This window comes from Portunus trituberculatus, chromosome 50 (genome assembly GCF_017591435.1).
Source record: "Portunus trituberculatus isolate SZX2019 chromosome 50, ASM1759143v1, whole genome shotgun sequence".
NCBI lineage: Eukaryota > Metazoa > Arthropoda > Malacostraca > Decapoda > Portunidae > Portunus > Portunus trituberculatus.
In genome coordinates, this window is record NC_059304.1 from 13,748,793 (window position 1) to 13,766,392 (window position 17,600).

Consider the following 17,600-nt stretch of genomic DNA (forward strand, 5'->3'; position numbering starts at 1 on the left):
ATGTCACAGCACGTTGAGGCTTGAACGTGATTTGAAGTTCAATCAAGTAAGTTTTATATTTTGTCTCGTCTCTCATTAAACAATACTTGTTTTATCAGCAAAACTCTCCATCATTTTAATCATTGCAGGCCAGACACGTCTCTCCCAGAGGCTGCCAGCACAGCCTGCAATACACCAGTGTAGACAGGCGCTCTCTGCACATGACAAGCATTTTTCCTCCTCTGGTATTACAGGTGGAATACGTGTGTTGGAAAGCTAATGGAATACAAAACTGAGAGCTCTGAACTGCTGGGGAGGAGGTTCTGTCACTGGGCTGCTTCGGACAACTATTTGTTTTGATGTATGAATAAAAATTAAACAGATATAAAAATAAATGCTGGAAAAGGAGGAGTTTTCGAGTTCCTCACCTTGCTTTTTAAACAAGATTTTTTTTTTTTTTCCACATGCACAAGCAATGCGGCCCCAATATTCTTTCAACCCTCCGCCGAGGATATAACCTGAATGTCAACTTCACTGCAGTTACAGTACATACAATATGAAAATAACGTAATAATAAAAGAAAAAACTTCTGGATATAAGCGTCGCCGTGACTCTGGTGGCAAAAAAAAAAGTAAAAAAAAAAAATAAATAAATAAATATATATCTATATCTATCTATCTATCTATCTATCTATCTATCTATCTATCTATCTATCTATATATATATATATATATATATATATATATATATATATATATATATATATATATATATATATATATATATATATATATATATATATATATATATATATATATATATATATATATATATATATATATATATATATATATATATATATAAGCTCTGAAAGTTGATTACCGATTCTCGTTGCAACCCTCTCTCTCCCACCCACGTCCCTGTGACACACAATCCAAACCCTCGATTTTAATCAAATTTCTTCGCTCTTTTCTATTCACTTCCCTACCCACCCTCGCCCAAAGGCCCAACACTCGTCATTTTTTCTCTCCGTCTCCCTTCCCTCGCGCCAACACGACACTCCGCAAAACGTCATAATTTCCTCCTCCCATCTATCTATCCCATCCTTAAGTCATTTTCAGAGAAGCATATATTTACCCTTGACCTTTTCTCCTCCTCTTCCTCCTCCTCCTCTTTACATCTCCGTCGACATATTCCAGGCCCACTTTTCAATAATCTTCCTTTATTTTTCATTACTGTAGTCATTAACGTGACACAACATAAAACACGGTAGTTTCGGCCAGAGCTGTGTTATGATACGGGAGTGCTATCAAATGTATCAAAAAGAGGCAAATTTCCACAAGGGAGAATGTGGGGGAGGGTGAAGCTGTCCACAGGGGGATACTGTGAGCAGGAAAAATGTGTGGGGAGCGAAAATGTAGAATATAGATATTTTGACTGTGACTTTCACCACTTTTTCCTATCCCCACTCTCAGCCCCTCTACCCCCTCCATAAGCCAACACACCCTCCCTCTTTTCTATGTTGTTGCTCTCCAGATTCCCCTCCTTCATTCTTCTGTATAGTCTGCTCGAGCTTCCCCTCTCCCTCCCTGCCCCATGTGAACTGTCCTCCCCTACCCTCTTGAAAACCTTATTCTATCCTCCAAACACACCTGCCCTCCGCTTTCTTCTCTTTTTTCCCCTAGCGCTTCTGTACCTTCCTTCCTCCCCCACTAGTGAAATGGACTTGCCTTTCACTTTTCCTTTCACTTGAAATGCGATGGTCTCGTTCTGCTGGCGTTAGATTTAACTTTTCCTCACACTCCTCCGCGTATATTCTTTCAGATATTCTTTTTAGTTCCTTTATTTACACAGTTCTTTCTTACAGTAAAATTTCCTATACAGTTTCATCATCCACAGATTTTAGTCATTTATATTTGTGCTGTTCATAATACACACGCACTTTTTGTTTTAATTTTGTTGCTGTTTGAATGGATTATATAATTCTGCGCACATTTATTTCAGTAACGATAATGATGATTTCCCATTTATTCACTTTGGTAACTCAATGTGCATTTTAATAGATTACCACGGGCATAGCATTATTTTCACGTTAATCCCTGCAGCGTAACGTATGCTGGATGTTCTTTTATAGCCACAAAAGAGGCGCGGTATTATGATATGTAATGCTCATAACATATATGTTTATTTCTGTCATATCCTGACAAATATACATTCACGCCTGATATTTCTCGCAAAGGTGTGAGTGGAAAACAAGGGAAGCAATAATGTGATGTAAATAGAATCGCTACACCGGTGGAAAGTCGCTTCTAATGATCCTGCAACACTTCAACTCAATGGAAAAACAATAGATGAGGCGAACTTCCATTAATAAATTTATTGTAGTGAGCAGAGGACGAACGCAATTACTAATTAACAGCAGTACGGTTCATCATTCACCTCTTCATTGTTCTCATCCTTCTCCTCCCTCCTCTTCTCTCTTTATTTCATTATCTCCCACCACTTTCTCTTGTTCCTCCTCCTACTACTCCACTAATGACTTCATAACCACTCCTATCACCACCACCACCACCACCACCACTACAACTACTACTATTATTACTACCAACGCCACCACCACCACCACCACCACCACCACCACCACCACCACCTCCTCCTCCTCCTCTCTACCAGCTCCGTACATCTCTTCCGACCTGAATTTCCCTTACGGTCTTCCAGCTTCCCCACACTCTCTCACAATGGACTCGTCCGGTTACCTTTAATACCGAATGATGGATCACACACACACACACACACACACACACACACACACACACACACACACACACACACACACACACGACGTCTACAATCACTACAAAAACACTTTAAAATTAAATAAAATCTACACCTTTCATTGAGAGAGAGAGAGAGAGAGAGAGAGAGAGAGAGAGAGAGAGAGAGAGAGCGTAGGTAAGCGAAGCGAGAAAGCAGATTAGAGTGAAATCTTTCTTTCGGATCACTTTCTCTTTCAATATAACGCTGCTGTACTTTCTCTCTCTCTCTCTCTCTCTCTCTCTCTCTCTCAAGGTCACTGCGGTATTCCCCTACGAGCAGCCAATGGACTCGGCCACTTTCCCTGTTCTACTCTCCTCCACCTCCATGTCACCTCCTCTGCAGGAATCTAAGGCAACAGAAAACTGGGAACAAAACGTAGCAACTCATACAAACTTGAGAGGCGACGCGATATTAGCAGAGGGACGTGCGATGCAGCAAGAAGCGACGCCCACACGAAGCTTTATGAAGACGCACGGGTCCAATTAAGGAGTTAAAATGAGGGAAATGATTGGAAAGTTAAAGTTTAAGATACGCGCCTATGTATGAGAGAGAGAGAGAGAGAGAGAGAGAGAGAGAGAGAGAGAGAGAGAGAGAGAGAGAGAGAGAGAGAGAGAGAGAGAGAGAGAGAGAGAGAGAGAGAGAGAGAGAGAGGGCTGATGGCCTATGTATGCCAGGAAAGGTTAGTTAGAGAGAAAACAGCCAGAGAGAGAGAGAGAGAGAGAGAGAGAGAGAGAGAGAGAGAGAGAGAGAGAGAGAGAGAGAGAGAGAGAGAGAGAGAGAGAGAGAGAGAGAGAGATTTAGCCCCGTTACCGTAAGAGAAAGGGACAAAGAGAAAAGGAGAGAGGGAGAGAGAAAGGGAGATAAAATGGGAGAGAGAGCCTCGCACACGGTGAATGGGACACACATAACCACTTTCCCTGCTACTCATCACTTTCCACGCCCGAGAAAGCCCCGCGCTGACCTACCCTCGAGTTCACCCGTGGAAGTGAAAGCTGGCGATGGTCGAGGTGGTTTCACTCTCACTCTCTAGAATCAGTCCACGGTTCTGTTTTCTGGCCGCGATCTCTCCCTCTTTCCATTCTCCTGCGCCAATAATGGACTCACCCACCGCCGTCGCCGCTGCCTCCACCGTCTCCACCGCCGCCGCTGCTGCTCCTGACGCATCGGTCGTGGGAGGCACTTGGTTTAATACCGGTGCTTTATTTACTTAGAAAAAAAATAGTAATAATAATAATAAAGAAACACGAACCTGAGACTACGTAATTAAAGCTCCATCCAATTACACCTATTAAAGAAGAAAAAAATAGATTGCTTGTAATATATCAACTTGCTTATTTTTCTATTTGTTTTCTTATGTAAGAGAGAAGGACTAGTGACCAAGAGCAACACAAATAGTAAGAAAAAAGCCACACTCAGTTGCCATTATCCTTACAGAGCCGATAGAACTAGTCAAAGGACAGGGAGAAATGTCTTGAAACCTAATTCTTGAATGAAGTCAAGTCATAGGAAGTTGGAAATACAGACACAAGCAGGAAGTTCCAGAGTTTATCATGTCTCTTATACACATTTCTTTTCCTTAGACACACGCATATATATCCTTTATTTCACTCCCATTCTATTTACACTCAATAATTTTACACGTATAAGGATGTAATGCTCTCTGACGACTTAATCACTGTAAGCTGCTTGCTCCTAAAACCATCACACAAAACAGATACAGTGAAGTCTTTTCAGTCACCCCTGCAGGTAGAGACACATCACCCGTTTTCTTTCGTCAGTGTGTGTGTGTGTGTGTGTGTGTGTGTGTGTGTGTGTGTGTGTGTGTGTGTGTGTGTGTGTGTGTGTGTGTGTGTGAGAGAGAGAGAGAGAGAGAGAGAGAGAGAGAGAGAGAGAGAGAGAGAGAGAGAGAGAGAGAGAGAGAGAGAGAGAGAGAGAGAGAGAGAGAAAGGAAAAAATCAACATTTTTAATTTAATTCAAGCTTTATCTTAAGAGTTTGTAAGTGACATGTGCCATCAGCTGCCTGTCCTGCTCACTGTCCTCCTCCTCCTCCTCCTCCTCCTCCTCCTCCTCCTCCTCCTCCTCCTCCTCCTCCTCCTCCTCCTCCTCCTACTACTACTACTACTACTACTACTACTATTACTATTCCTCTTCCTATATCTCCTCCTGTTTCCCTTGGTCTGTTCCCCTCCACGTCCCAGGACAAGGACTGAAGCGTGTATCATGTGTACTTGTTATCAGTGAGGGTGTGTTTGTGTGTGTCTGGCTGGCCGATGTCCCTTGCTGCCTACGTAGTTCCCCTGAGGCAGCGAGGGAGGTGCCGCTGCGTTTCCCCGCCTGCTGGCACTGCTCAGGTAAGACGGCTCTTCTCTTCTATGGAAATGATAGGATAGTGGTGGGAGCAGAAGTAGTAGTAGCAGTAGTAGTGGTGGAAGTGGTAGTAATATTATTAGTATTAGAAGTGGTTTTAATAATAGTGGTAGTGCTGGTGGTATTATCATTATTATAATCATTATTATCGTTATTATCATTTAGTTACTATTATCATTATTATCATTGTTATTATTATTATCATTATTATTATTATTATTATTATTATTATTATTATTATTATTAGTAGTAGTAGTAGTAGTAGTAGTAGTAGTAGTAGTAGTAGTAGTAGTAGTAGTAGTAGTAGTAGTAGTAGTAGTAGTATCATTATTATCAAAATCATCATCATCATCATCATTATTATTCATGGTAATGTAATGCATCATGTTCTATGAAACACATTACATTCCTTGTCTTTGCGATGACTTCATATATGCTGTAATACACGCAGTACCAGTACTCTCTCTCTCTCTCTCTCTCTCTCTCTCTCTCTCTCTCTCTCTCTCTCTCTCTCTCTCTCTCTTGACAATTCCATATAGAAAAGTCTTTCATCAAATAGTAAGCCTTCCAGTCACAAAGATCAAAGAAAATTGCAGACTCAACACATGTCAGCCCGGAGGCAGATCACGTGGCAGACACGACTTGCAGAATGGATAGCACTGAGAAAAGATGACAGCCAGATGGGATTGATAAGAACACTCAGGGCCTTTTGTGTAGGAGGAATAATGTGTTTCAGGGTCACTATTCACACGCAGAGAACTCATCCTTTATTTCCATATTAATTTGATACCGAAAGGCACTTGAATATGATAACTCTGACACTCACTGTTGTTTTCCCTCGCTAATTGGTATGCGTGCGTTACGTGTTCCCATGATACGTAAATGAATGAATAAATTAATATACTTGCAACGAAGGTCAGGTTATTCGTGTTACGGCCATTGCTTATGTGTACGATGTAAGATTATATTCACTTGGACATTCAAATATTTCAAATTTAGGTAAAGTTTTGATGAGAATAACAATAACAATAAAAGTAAAGATAACAATAGCAATACCAATACCAACAATACAAAATTAAGACAATACTATACCTTCCTAAATAACAATAACAATAAAAGTAATGATAACAACAATAGCAATACCGAAACTAACAATACGAAATGTCTTCATCTTCCTAAACTCACAATTTCGATTACCATTGTCAATAATAACATCGTTTTTACTATGCACTCCTAATACTACCACTACCACCACCACTAAATCATCCCAAAACAACATAAATTTTGCAAAAGACCGGGAACACAACAAGCAGAGTGGCAGCAGGGGCAGAAATGAGAGACAGAATAGAGGCGAGGCGCGTGGGAGCATGGTAAGGAAGGTTGGTTTTAATAATGACTTGATGGACGCTGCTGGTTGTTTGTGTGATTAGAGGTGGCACGGAACCACGAGTCACGGAAAGAGAGAGAGAGAGAGAGAGAGAGAGAGAGAGAGAGAGAGAGAGAGAGAGAGAGAGAGAGAGAGAGAGAGAGAGAGAGAGTATTACGGGAGTTTTGCCATTTATGAACCAGAATATGCAAAAAGGGTCTATGCTTGAAGGGCTGAGTGCAATTTGCGTCCAGTGGCTCGTTGGAGATGTTTTTTTCATCCTTTTTTTTTAGTGACAATAAGTACCTACGTGTCTTTGTAGGAATGATTACGTATTTAAAGAGAAAGGGAAATAAAAAAATGGATGCTTATTTTGATGTGACGCTTGGTTGTATGTAAGTTGTAGCTATATTTCCTCTTCTCTCTCTCACACGCACACGCACACACACACACACACACACACACACACACACACACACACACACACACACACACACACACACACACAAAGAAGATTGATTAGAAAACAAGACGAAAAGGAGATAAAAGACAAGTTATGAGAGAGAGAGAGAGAGAGAGAGAGAGAGAGAGAGAGAGAGAGAGAGAGAGAGAGAGAGAGAGAGAGAGAGTAGAATCAGATGATGTGAACTTTTTCTCCCTCTGACTCCCAATCTGCAACGACTAATCACCTGGAAGAGTTTCTGAATAAGTGCAGCATTTCGTACATGAAAAGACTGTTCAGGCAAGGAAATATTACGACATAACTCTTGTACCGTGACAGCGTATCCGATAGACAAATAAGCGGAGAGATGGATTTGATTGCCTCAGTAACTTAACCTCTTCAGCGTAGTTACACACTTTTATTGTGAGATTTGTGTACGATTAGACCATTTTATTGGCAATAGAGAGGATCTAGCAAGGTCAGGAGATTAATAGCCACAGTCTTCACTCTTTTGATCCCCTCATAAGTTTCTGAAGGAGTATAAAATCACCAAATATATAATAAATAAAATGAATATGAAAACGCATCATGGTAATCAAGGACTAAATCAGGAGAGTGCGAATAAAATGTGTTCGAGATACATTTCAAGCACTACAAAATTGAAGGTATGTACGGTCAAGTCTCCTCCTTCATTTTCAATTCTCATTAATGGTCTTGTCATCTTATTTAATTTCCAAGGTTCTCCTCCTTATACCCAAGTCACGCTCCTTCATCTCCAGCTCCTCTTCCTTTCTCACAAATCTCTTTCCTTATATCTAATCCACTCTCCCTCATCTCCAAGTCATTCTTTTCCATACCAGAGTCAGTGTCATTTACCCTTAGTTGCTCTTTCATTTATAAGTCATCCTCTTTCTCATTTTCTTCAATAATGGGACACATTGTTATCTTGAGATTTGTATACGATTAGATTATTTTTTTATATTCGGAAGGGTCTTAGAATGTCAGAAGATAAACGGTCAGTCTCCACTATTCTAATATCCCACATAAGTTTCTGAAGCTGTATAGAATCACCAAATACTAAGCAGAATGAATTTAAAAACGCGTCATGGTACTAAAGGGATGAGTTTAGTATATCCAGACTTTCTGATAACAGTAATCTTCCATCCAGCAAAACTATTCCAATTTATTTTGAGCATATCCTTGTATTTCATCCTTTAATTTTCATTCATTCACCTTTCAACCACCACGCCACCGTATGATCACCACGCCAATGCACCTCCAGCAAGTCATTCAAGCAGTCAATCACTTCCTCTGCTAGTTACTATATCATTATCCCTGGCAATTCCTGCTCTTCTTACACACCCTCATGTATATTCCTCGAGGCACACACACACAATCTCTTTCCCTTACTACGCCTCACCTCTTGCCTCATCCTCCACCTCATTCCCCTCCATCTCGCTCATAACGAACACTCCAGGCGGGCCCTCAAAGTCTCGGCTCCCCTCTGATGTGAAGTGCATCCTCAGACCACAGTGACAAGGACGATGCATGACCCTACCTCCTTCCTTGCCTTTGTCTCCCTCTCTCCCTGACCCGCTGAGCCTTTGGACAGCCTCTCAGTGTGCCAGTCGCAAAAGTCATTTACATTGAAGGACTCCTCTACAGCTTAACCGGAAAGAGAGAGAGAGAGAGAGAGAGAGAGAGAGAGAGAGAGAGAGAGAGAGAGAGAGAGAGAGAGAGAGAGAGAGAGAGAGAGAGAGAGAGAGAGAGAGAGAGAGAGAGAGAGAGAGAGAGAGAGAGAATAGGAAACACTGGGTCTTAAAAGGAGCAGGCAGCGGAAAAACTTATTAGTCCAAAGCGAGATTACCTGTTTGAATACATAATCTCGCTAATATGAGAGAGAGAGAGAGAGAGAGAGAGAGAGAGAGAGAGAGAGAGAGAGAGAGAGAGAGAGAGAGAGAGAGAGAGAGAGAGTTTGTAGGAGCAGAAAGAGACAGGAGCGTAGAGGGATGAGGAAAGCTGGTGGGATGGAATTAGGAATAACAAGAGTTTAAGAAGAAGGAAGAGAAGAAATGGAAGACGAAAGAGGGAAGAGATATAATAAGCAACAACAAACAGATAAGTAAGAGAGAGGAGGAGAGAAGAATAATTAGGAGAAAGCAGCACATAATAACGAACAACAAGAGATAAGAGGAAGAGAAGCACCAGGAGGAGAAATAGGAGAAGAAGAGACGGTATAGATTCAGAAGGAACAACCAGATATGAGGCAAGAGGAAGGAAGGAATGGAGGAAGAACAGGAGAAGGAAAGGAGACGGAATGGAAGGAGCAAGGAGATACGAGGATACACGAAGACATGGTGAAGAAGGAAGACGATTAGGGGGAGGAATTAATTTAGGCAGAGAGAGGACACATATATAGAAACACAGAGAAAGGAATTGCATTTATTAACCCCTTCAGTACCATGACGCATTTCCATATTCATTCTGCTTACTATTTGGTGATTTTATACAGCTACAGAAACTCGCGTAGGGGATTAGAACAGTGAAGAGAGTGAGGCCATTAATCTTCTGACCTCCGTATAAACCTAATGTCAATAAAATGGTCTAATCGTAAACAAATCTCAAGGTAACAATGTGTCACAAAACTGAAGGGGTTAAGTATATAGGGGAAATTCATATCCTTGAGTATTAGAATCGCCTTTGTGTCTCTTTAATCCCTTCAGTAGCAGGACGTGTTTTCATAAGCATTCCGGTTACTATTTTGGCAATTTTGTACAGCTTCAAGAACATATGTGGGGGGATTAGACCAGTAAAGACTCTGGCCATTTATCTTACGACCTCCATAGACCCTTCCTAATGCAAAAAAAATCGTCTAATTATACCTACTCCCCCCAAAAAAAAATCAAGGTAAAAAATGAACATTTGGTTTATAGCTATAGCTGTTCCTCTGTTCCAAGCCACCCCCTATACATCTCTCCCATCCTCATCATCTCTCCTCCTCATTTTCAAAGGCTGCTGTCATCCTCTGTTTAATCTCGCCAATGTTGTCAATTTGTTATTCTAATGGCCCAGCTGTCACACGTTTGATCAAAGAGTGTAATCGTTAGAAAAAATGAAATGAAAAGGAAGGTGATAATAGTAATCGTCGTTGTTGTTCATTCAAATTAATGGTGTTGAAAGACTTTCATCCCGCTCTTTATTATTATTGCGCCACACATTCCAAATTTACACGAAAAATTAGAAAAAAAGATAGCTTCCTCTCTCTCTCTCTCTCTCTCTCTCTCTCTCTCTCTCTCTCTCTCTCTCTCTCTCTCTCTCTTCCCTTTCACTATCTTTCTCACCTCCTCCTTGCCCCTCCCGTCCCTCCCTCCATCCTGTGCTACTCAGCTGGAACGGCGCCCTGAGGGAGTCATTATATGTTCGTTTGGTTATGACACAAAGACGATAATTGTCCGCTCGGCCTTAATGAGCGGCCACCGAGGATCCAATGGCGGGAAAAATGTCGTGTGCTTATAAACCTCTAATTAAGATTCCCCAAAGTTAGGAGAAGAATTTATGTTCAGCAGCCTTCACACTTTGCATACATATTACACGCTTACATACATACATACACACACACACACACACACACACACACACACACACACACACATACATACATACATACATACATATATACATGCATTCGTAAATACAGACATGTAAATATAAGTATACTAACCTAACCTGCACTAATCTAACCTGGCGCAAACATACAGACATATTTGTACATTTATACGTGCTCTTTGTCAGCCCTTCTCTTCTACCCTTTTACAATACATTATGTTCAACACACACACACACACACACACACACACACACACACACACACACACACACACACACACACACACACACACTAAAAAAATATATACATATAATTAAAAAAATAAAAATCAAGGAAGAATAACCTGAACCAAACTAAATAAAGTAAAACAAAAACAGAAATGAGAAATATCTGATGCACAAAAAGTGACAAAAAAAAGAAAATAAAAATAGCAAGCAACAAAAATACTGAATGAAATAAACCAAACAAAATGCAAGCTAAAAATAATGGAACTCCCTTTACAGCAGCGAACAAATTGACCAACGTGACCTACATGTGTCTGGCTGGTTAGGTGACTGACTGGCTGGCTGGCTGGTTGACTGGCTGCCCGCGTAACCTCATCCCTGCTGTCCCCGCGTCGCCTTTCCGTGACCAAGCAACCCATCACACTACACAAGACTCTAAAGAGAAGCCTACTGCATGACGGAAGGATTACAGTCGACGCCATTAGCACTATTGCCGCCATAACACCACCGCCACCGCCACCACAACACTATACTATTAACATGTATAGCCCAAAGTCTTCATCTTCACCTTCATCTCTCTTTCTCCTCCTCTTCTGCCATTTGCTTTTCATTCATGTCTTAATTTTCCTCAGTCTAATTTCTCCCTGCCAAGGTCGTGTTGCTACTAAGGCTGACCAGAACTCTTTGCCTTCCCCATTTTCGTCTTCCTTCTCTGAATACAATGCATCATCTTCCTCTGCCACCGACTCCTCCTCCTCCTCCTCCTCCTCCTCCTCTTCCTCTTCTTCATCAAAGGCAACATCATCCTCTCCTCTCTCGTCTTCTTACGTCTTCTCTTCATCATCTTTTTCCACCTCTTCTCCTCTATCCTCCTCCTCCTCCTCCTCCTCTTCCTCCTATAATCACACTACATACAGTCAAGATGTGACACGAAGAGGTAAGTTTTTTTTTTCCTCTGCTATTATCTATGGACCACTGAACGTTACTTATCAATTAAGGGAAGAAGGGAGTAGCCATGAAGTAGATAATAGGATAATTATATTAAAGTGACTTTTTTTTTCTTAATTATACTATGCAATAATGCACAGCCTTTCTAAATACTCATGCACAACACTAAGGTAACTAATCTACAACACAAAGGTTTCACTAAATTTTCTTTCATACTGCACAAGCTTTCTGAATTACCTTGATTTTTGGAAAGCTTTTTTTTTATCTTTTTTTTTTTTTAGATATTCTTCAGCGCACAGACTGTTTGAAATGATACTGGAACGTGAATAATATCCTGAATGTATTTTCCAGCTTTTGTGAATAACCTTTCTACACCGCACTGCTTTTCTACATAGCGTGACATTTCTGAATAGTCTGCAATGCTGTGTAACTTTTTTTGTAACACTATTCCCCGCATTCATAAATACATATTAAGCAGTTGCACAATTTCTCTTTGATACTTTATTGCAGATCACAATTTTCTCTCTTTTTATATGAGTGACACGTCAATTGCTACAATCACAATGCACTGTAACTCTCCCTTATAAAGATTTGTCTCATAACTCACAATAGCATTTTCCCTTTACCTTTTTCTATGTAAGAGAGGAGAACTCGACAAGGACAACAAAAAATAAAAAGATAAAAACCCACTCAGTTGCCAGTCTCCTTACAGAGCTGATATAATTAGATAGGGATAAAAGTCTTGAAACCTCCCTTGGCAAGGATATCCAGAATTTACCAGAGTTTACCTTCCACCACTCTCTCTATTCACCTTTCATATTCTTTTGTGGATATTTCAAATCCACACTGTTATCTTTGGACTCCTTTACTTCACATAGAGAGAGAGAGAGAGAGAGAGAGAGAGAGAGAGAGAGAGAGAGAGAGAGAGAGAGAGAGAGAGAGAGAGACATGAGGTCATAGAAACATAAAAGCAGTGGAATCGTAAAAAGCTTATCATGCAATCCCAAATGAGCTGTCTCTAAATGCATGACTTGGTTCAGATAAAAATCAAAACAGAGAGAAGGAAAGCTGAGGCAAGAAATGGAGGATGACAGGCCATTAATTATTTACCTCTAATTCCTCGTACTAATGAACCACTATCACTACTTTCTCCATCACTACATCTCTCCTTTACCCTCACATAAGGAAAACTAAGAAGGAAGACAGTTTATAGCTATTCCCCTTTGCATTCCTCCACTACCACCACCACCACCACCACCACCATCACCACCACCACTACCACCACCACCACCACCACCACCACCACCACCACCACCACCACCACCACCACCACCACCACCACCACCACCACCACCACTACCACCTCTTCCTCCTCCAATACACCCCTCTCTCCACTACCACCACCACCTATTACTCCTCCAATACATTCCTCTCTCCACTACCACCACCACCACCACCACCTCTTCCTTCTCCAGTACATTCCTCTCTATTTCCCCACACATAGCCAAAGGGAGAAGGAAGCTTGCCACGCCCAGCCACCACATGACAGCCCCGAAGGAGGAGCCCGTGATGGCGTGCTACTTCGGCTCTTGGGCGGTATACAGACCCGGCCTTGGTAAATTTGACGTAGAGGATATTGACCCTTTCCTCTGCACCCACGCCCTCTACGCCTTTGCCGGTCTCCAAGCGTCCACAGGCACCATCGTTAGCCTAGACCCGTACAACGATCTCTATGACAACTACGGCAAAGGTGAGGAATATAACATACTCTCTCAAAAGAAATAGATTCAGAAAGGGTGTACTTAAAAAGGGTATTTTTAGTGATGAAATTGTGATACCTTTATTCTACCCGTATGTATGCTTGCAAATGTAGACAAGGGTACATCTGTCCACATTATACCCTTTTGGAAGCAGGAAGGTGATATTGTGGCTTCGAATCCTGTAGGTTGGGCTTCCTCACTCGGGGCAAGGGTTTCCTAGCGGGTGGGCTTTGAGATAGGAGGTACCCCCAAAATTATCCCTTTTAACCCCTAAATTCCCGTGAAAAACCCCACATGGTATAAATAAAAAACGAAGAAAAAAAAGATGTGTGATGTTATACCTACTCATATCAAAATCTACCCTCATAGTACCCTTAATTATTTTATAGTGTAGGTGACTCAACCATTTCAGTGCCATGACGCGTTTTCATATTCATTCTGCTTGCTATCTGGCGATTTTATACAGCTTCAGGAACTTATGTTGGGGATTAAAATGGTGAGGACTCTGGCCATTACTCTTCTGCCCTCCATAGACAGTTCATAATGTAAATAAAATCGTCTAATCGTACTCGAAACTCGTGATAAAAAAAAAGCGTCCCAGTACTAAAGAAGGGTACAAGAAATAATGGGTCCACGTAAGGGCTGGCAAATAAATGGGCCTTTTTTCGTTTTATGTTGCACTTGGCCAGCCTTCCCCTCTTACATAAAAGAAAAATCTGAATGTCAGGTTTGAATAAATAAACATGAGACTACTACAGAAAAGGTGAGAGAAAAAAAACATTCACTAGTGATAATAATGATGACAGCTGTTAGTCAAATGCAACTATATTTGAAAGAGAGAGAGATAATCTTTCTTAAACAGATTGGCAGATGAATGGAACAGTACCAAGCCGAGTCATAATGATGGGGAGGATCGTGGATATAAAAAGGTATGAGTGGAAAGGTTGTAAGGAAACTCAGTGGATATCAACAGGTATGAGTGGAAAGGTGGTAAGGAAACTCACTCATTTGTCCTACAACTACACAACATAAGCAAGTATATTCTGTGTAGGGGTTGTCATGTATAGAAGTAATGGTTTCTTGTAGTTACTTTTTTTGTTCTTATACAGTAATATTTGTGGCTTCTAAAGAAAAATAAACCAAAATTCTAACCAAACAACGAATTACTTAACCCTTGAGTACCAGGACACGTTTCCATATACAATCTGCTTACTATTTGGTGTCTTATGCAGCTTCAGAAACTTATGTGGGGATTAAAATCACAAAAAAACTCCATAGATCCTTCCTTATGTAAGTTAAATGGTATAATCATACACAAAACTCATGCTAAAAATGCGTCCCAGTACTGAAGGGCTTAACCTGAGATATTGACAATATAAAATAACTTCACACCATAAGGAAATTAAGATTTCAATGAAGAAAAGGCATACCTCCAATGTGAGAATGTGTGTCAGTGCAAGATGTTTGTTCTTGTGGTTTATAAGCCAACAAAAACAAAGATCTGGAAATGAATGTTCGTGGCAGAAATATTAAGTAACAGGAGCTTAGAGAATATGGTGTGTGTGTGTGTGTGTGTGTGTGTGTGTGTGTGTGTGTGCACTGTTTAATCTGCTGCAGTCTCTGACGAGACAGCCAGACGTTACCCTACGGAGCGAGCTCAGAGCTCATTATTTCCGATCTTTGGATAGGCCTGAGACCAGGCACACACCACACACCGGGACAACAAGGTCAGAACTCCTCGATTTACATCCCGTACCTACTCACTGCTAGGTGAACAGGGGCTACACGTGAAAGGAGACACACCCAAATATCTCCACCCGCCGGGGAATCGAACCCCGGTCCTCTGGCTTGTGAAGCCAGCGCTCTAACCACTGAGCTATCGGGCCGTGTGTGTGTGTGTGTGTGTGTGTGTGTGTGTGTGTGTGTGTGTGTGTGTGTGTGTGTGTGTGTGTGTGTGTGTGTGAGAGAGAGAGAGAGAGAGAGAGAGAGAGAGAGAGAGAGAGAGAGAGAGAGAGAGAGAGAGAGAGAGAGAGATGGGTGAGAGCAGGTGAAGAGGGGAGTACGAGTATACGCTTGAACAAAGTCACGTTCATTCACTCATACACTTCTCATCTGGTTACAAAAGGCGAGATATCAAAGGCAGAGTTGAAAGAGATGAGTTTGCACTGTAAGGTGGAAGGAAAAGAAGAGAAGAAAGAAGTATGAGAACGAAAAACAGAAATGAAATAGAATTGGGAATGAAGTGATGATGAAAAGCTACCAGCACAAATTCAATTCCCTGTTTTAATGATGCATGCACGACACACAATTTTTGATGATATTTTCGTTGTTTCCTTATATTCCACTTTTTATCTGTTTTTCTTACTTGTTACCTATTGATTCAAAGTTCATTCCATTTCACATCACTATACTTTTACATTTTTCTTCTTTACTTACGTTTCCATCGACATTGAAATTATGGTGAAAGGAGAATAACAAAAGAATACAAATAGGAGGAGGAGGAGGAGGAGGAGGAGGGAAGAGGAGTAGGAGGAGGAGCAAGAGGAAGAGGTAGAGGAGGAGGCGAAGAAGGACTGTATTTAAATTCACATGAGTATTTAAATTCACACAAATTATTATTATTTTTTTTTTACATTTTTAAAGGCAGAATGACAAGATTTCTGCATCATTAACTGGAGGAGGAGAAGAAGGAGGAGAAGTGTATTTAAATTCATACGAGATTTTTTAAGGTGTTTTTACATTTATAAATACAGAATGACAAGATTTCTGCATTTTTAACAGGAAGAGGAGGAGAAGGAGAAGTGTATTTGAATTCATTTGAGTTACTTTTAAGGTGTTTTTACATTTCTAAAGACAGAATGACAAGATTTTTACATTATAAGCTGGAGAAACACTCTTGAAAACCGCGTTAACCATCTCTGTGGCCTTGGAAAATAATGGTGGTGAGAGAGCAAAGCGCTTCTGAATACGGACGCACTTGAAAAGATCGTGGTGCATAATCATTTCAGAATAGGAAAATCGCTCAGTTAAACATGCAGTGCAGCGCCGTGATGCAGACAGACTGAGAGGCTCAACTATAAACAAACTTCTGCCTACCTGCCTGTGTGTGTGTGTGTGTGTGTGTGTGTGTGTGTGTGTGTGTGTGTGTGTGTGTGTGTGTGTGTGTGTGTGTGTGTGTGTGTGTGTGTGTGTGTGTGTTAGACATTCACGCTTCCTTTTGACTGCGGCTTCTCACACTTGGCTTGGCTCGAGGCGTGTCAGGAACTTTTAACATCATTTCATTTTCTGTTTTGTACATTTTAATAACGCTCTGTCGAGAGAGTTACGACATTTTTTCATCTGCACGTGTCAGTGCCGCTCCTGAAGCAAATCCACGCGTTCTTACTGGTGATGCAAGTCCATTTTTTCTTCTTCGTTTCACGAGCTGGATTACTTAAACGAGTGGCTCTCATGCTCAACCGAGGAACACATATTATTATTATTATTATTATTATTATTAGTAGTAGTAGTAGTAGTAGTAGTAGTAGTAGTAGTAGTAGTAGTAGTAGTAGTAGTAGTAGTAGTAGTAGTAGTAGTAGTAGTAGTAGTAGTTATGATGAAATAGAGTTTAATGTTGGCTAGTTAACATTTACAATGTGTCCCTGTAATCTCTATACCTCGTTTTACCTCTCCCTCTCCTTCTTCTCTTCCTCCTTCTCCTCTTCCTTTTCCTCGTTCTTGCTCTCATCCTCCTTCGGAATCTATCAACATTATTCTACTCCTCCTTCTCGCCCTTGCTCTCCTGTTCTCCTTCTTCTCCTTCATCTGAATCCTTCTCTCACCCTCCTCTTTCTCATCCTCATCCTTAATCTCTATACATACATCCTCCCTTCACTTTCCTCCTCTCGAATCCCTCTATACTCTCCTCGTCATTCTCCTTCCCCTTTATTCATCCTCCTCCTCTTCCTCTTCCTCCTACAGGCGGGTACATTCGCTTCACCTCCCTTAAGAAGATTAACCCAGACCTCAAGACCCTGCTTTCCATTGGTGGCTGGAACGAGGGATCCATCAAGTATTCCAAGGTAAGGCACGTGCAGGGGAACACAAGAC

At 41.1% G+C, this 17,600-nt stretch overlaps 1 protein-coding gene across 3 annotated transcripts in view; it reads left to right on the forward strand.

Moving 5' to 3' along the window:
* The window catches only part of LOC123499486 (chitinase-3-like protein 1), a 33,715-nt gene that overhangs the window by 2,925 nt on the left and 13,190 nt on the right, over nucleotides 1-17,600 (forward strand). Inside the window, exons 1-4 of one of the 3 annotated variants that reach the window (XM_045247512.1) lie at nucleotides 5,036-5,148; nucleotides 11,083-11,740; nucleotides 13,256-13,501; nucleotides 17,472-17,572. In XM_045247512.1, the coding sequence (XP_045103447.1) occupies nucleotides 11,344-11,740; nucleotides 13,256-13,501; nucleotides 17,472-17,572 (744 nt within the window). In that variant the 5' untranslated portion in view covers nucleotides 5,036-5,148; nucleotides 11,083-11,343. Of the gene's footprint in view, nucleotides 1-5,035; nucleotides 5,149-11,082; nucleotides 11,741-13,087; nucleotides 13,502-17,471; nucleotides 17,573-17,600 lie in introns of those variants that run through there. The other 2 variants (XM_045247511.1, XM_045247513.1) reach the window with 2 other exon arrangements.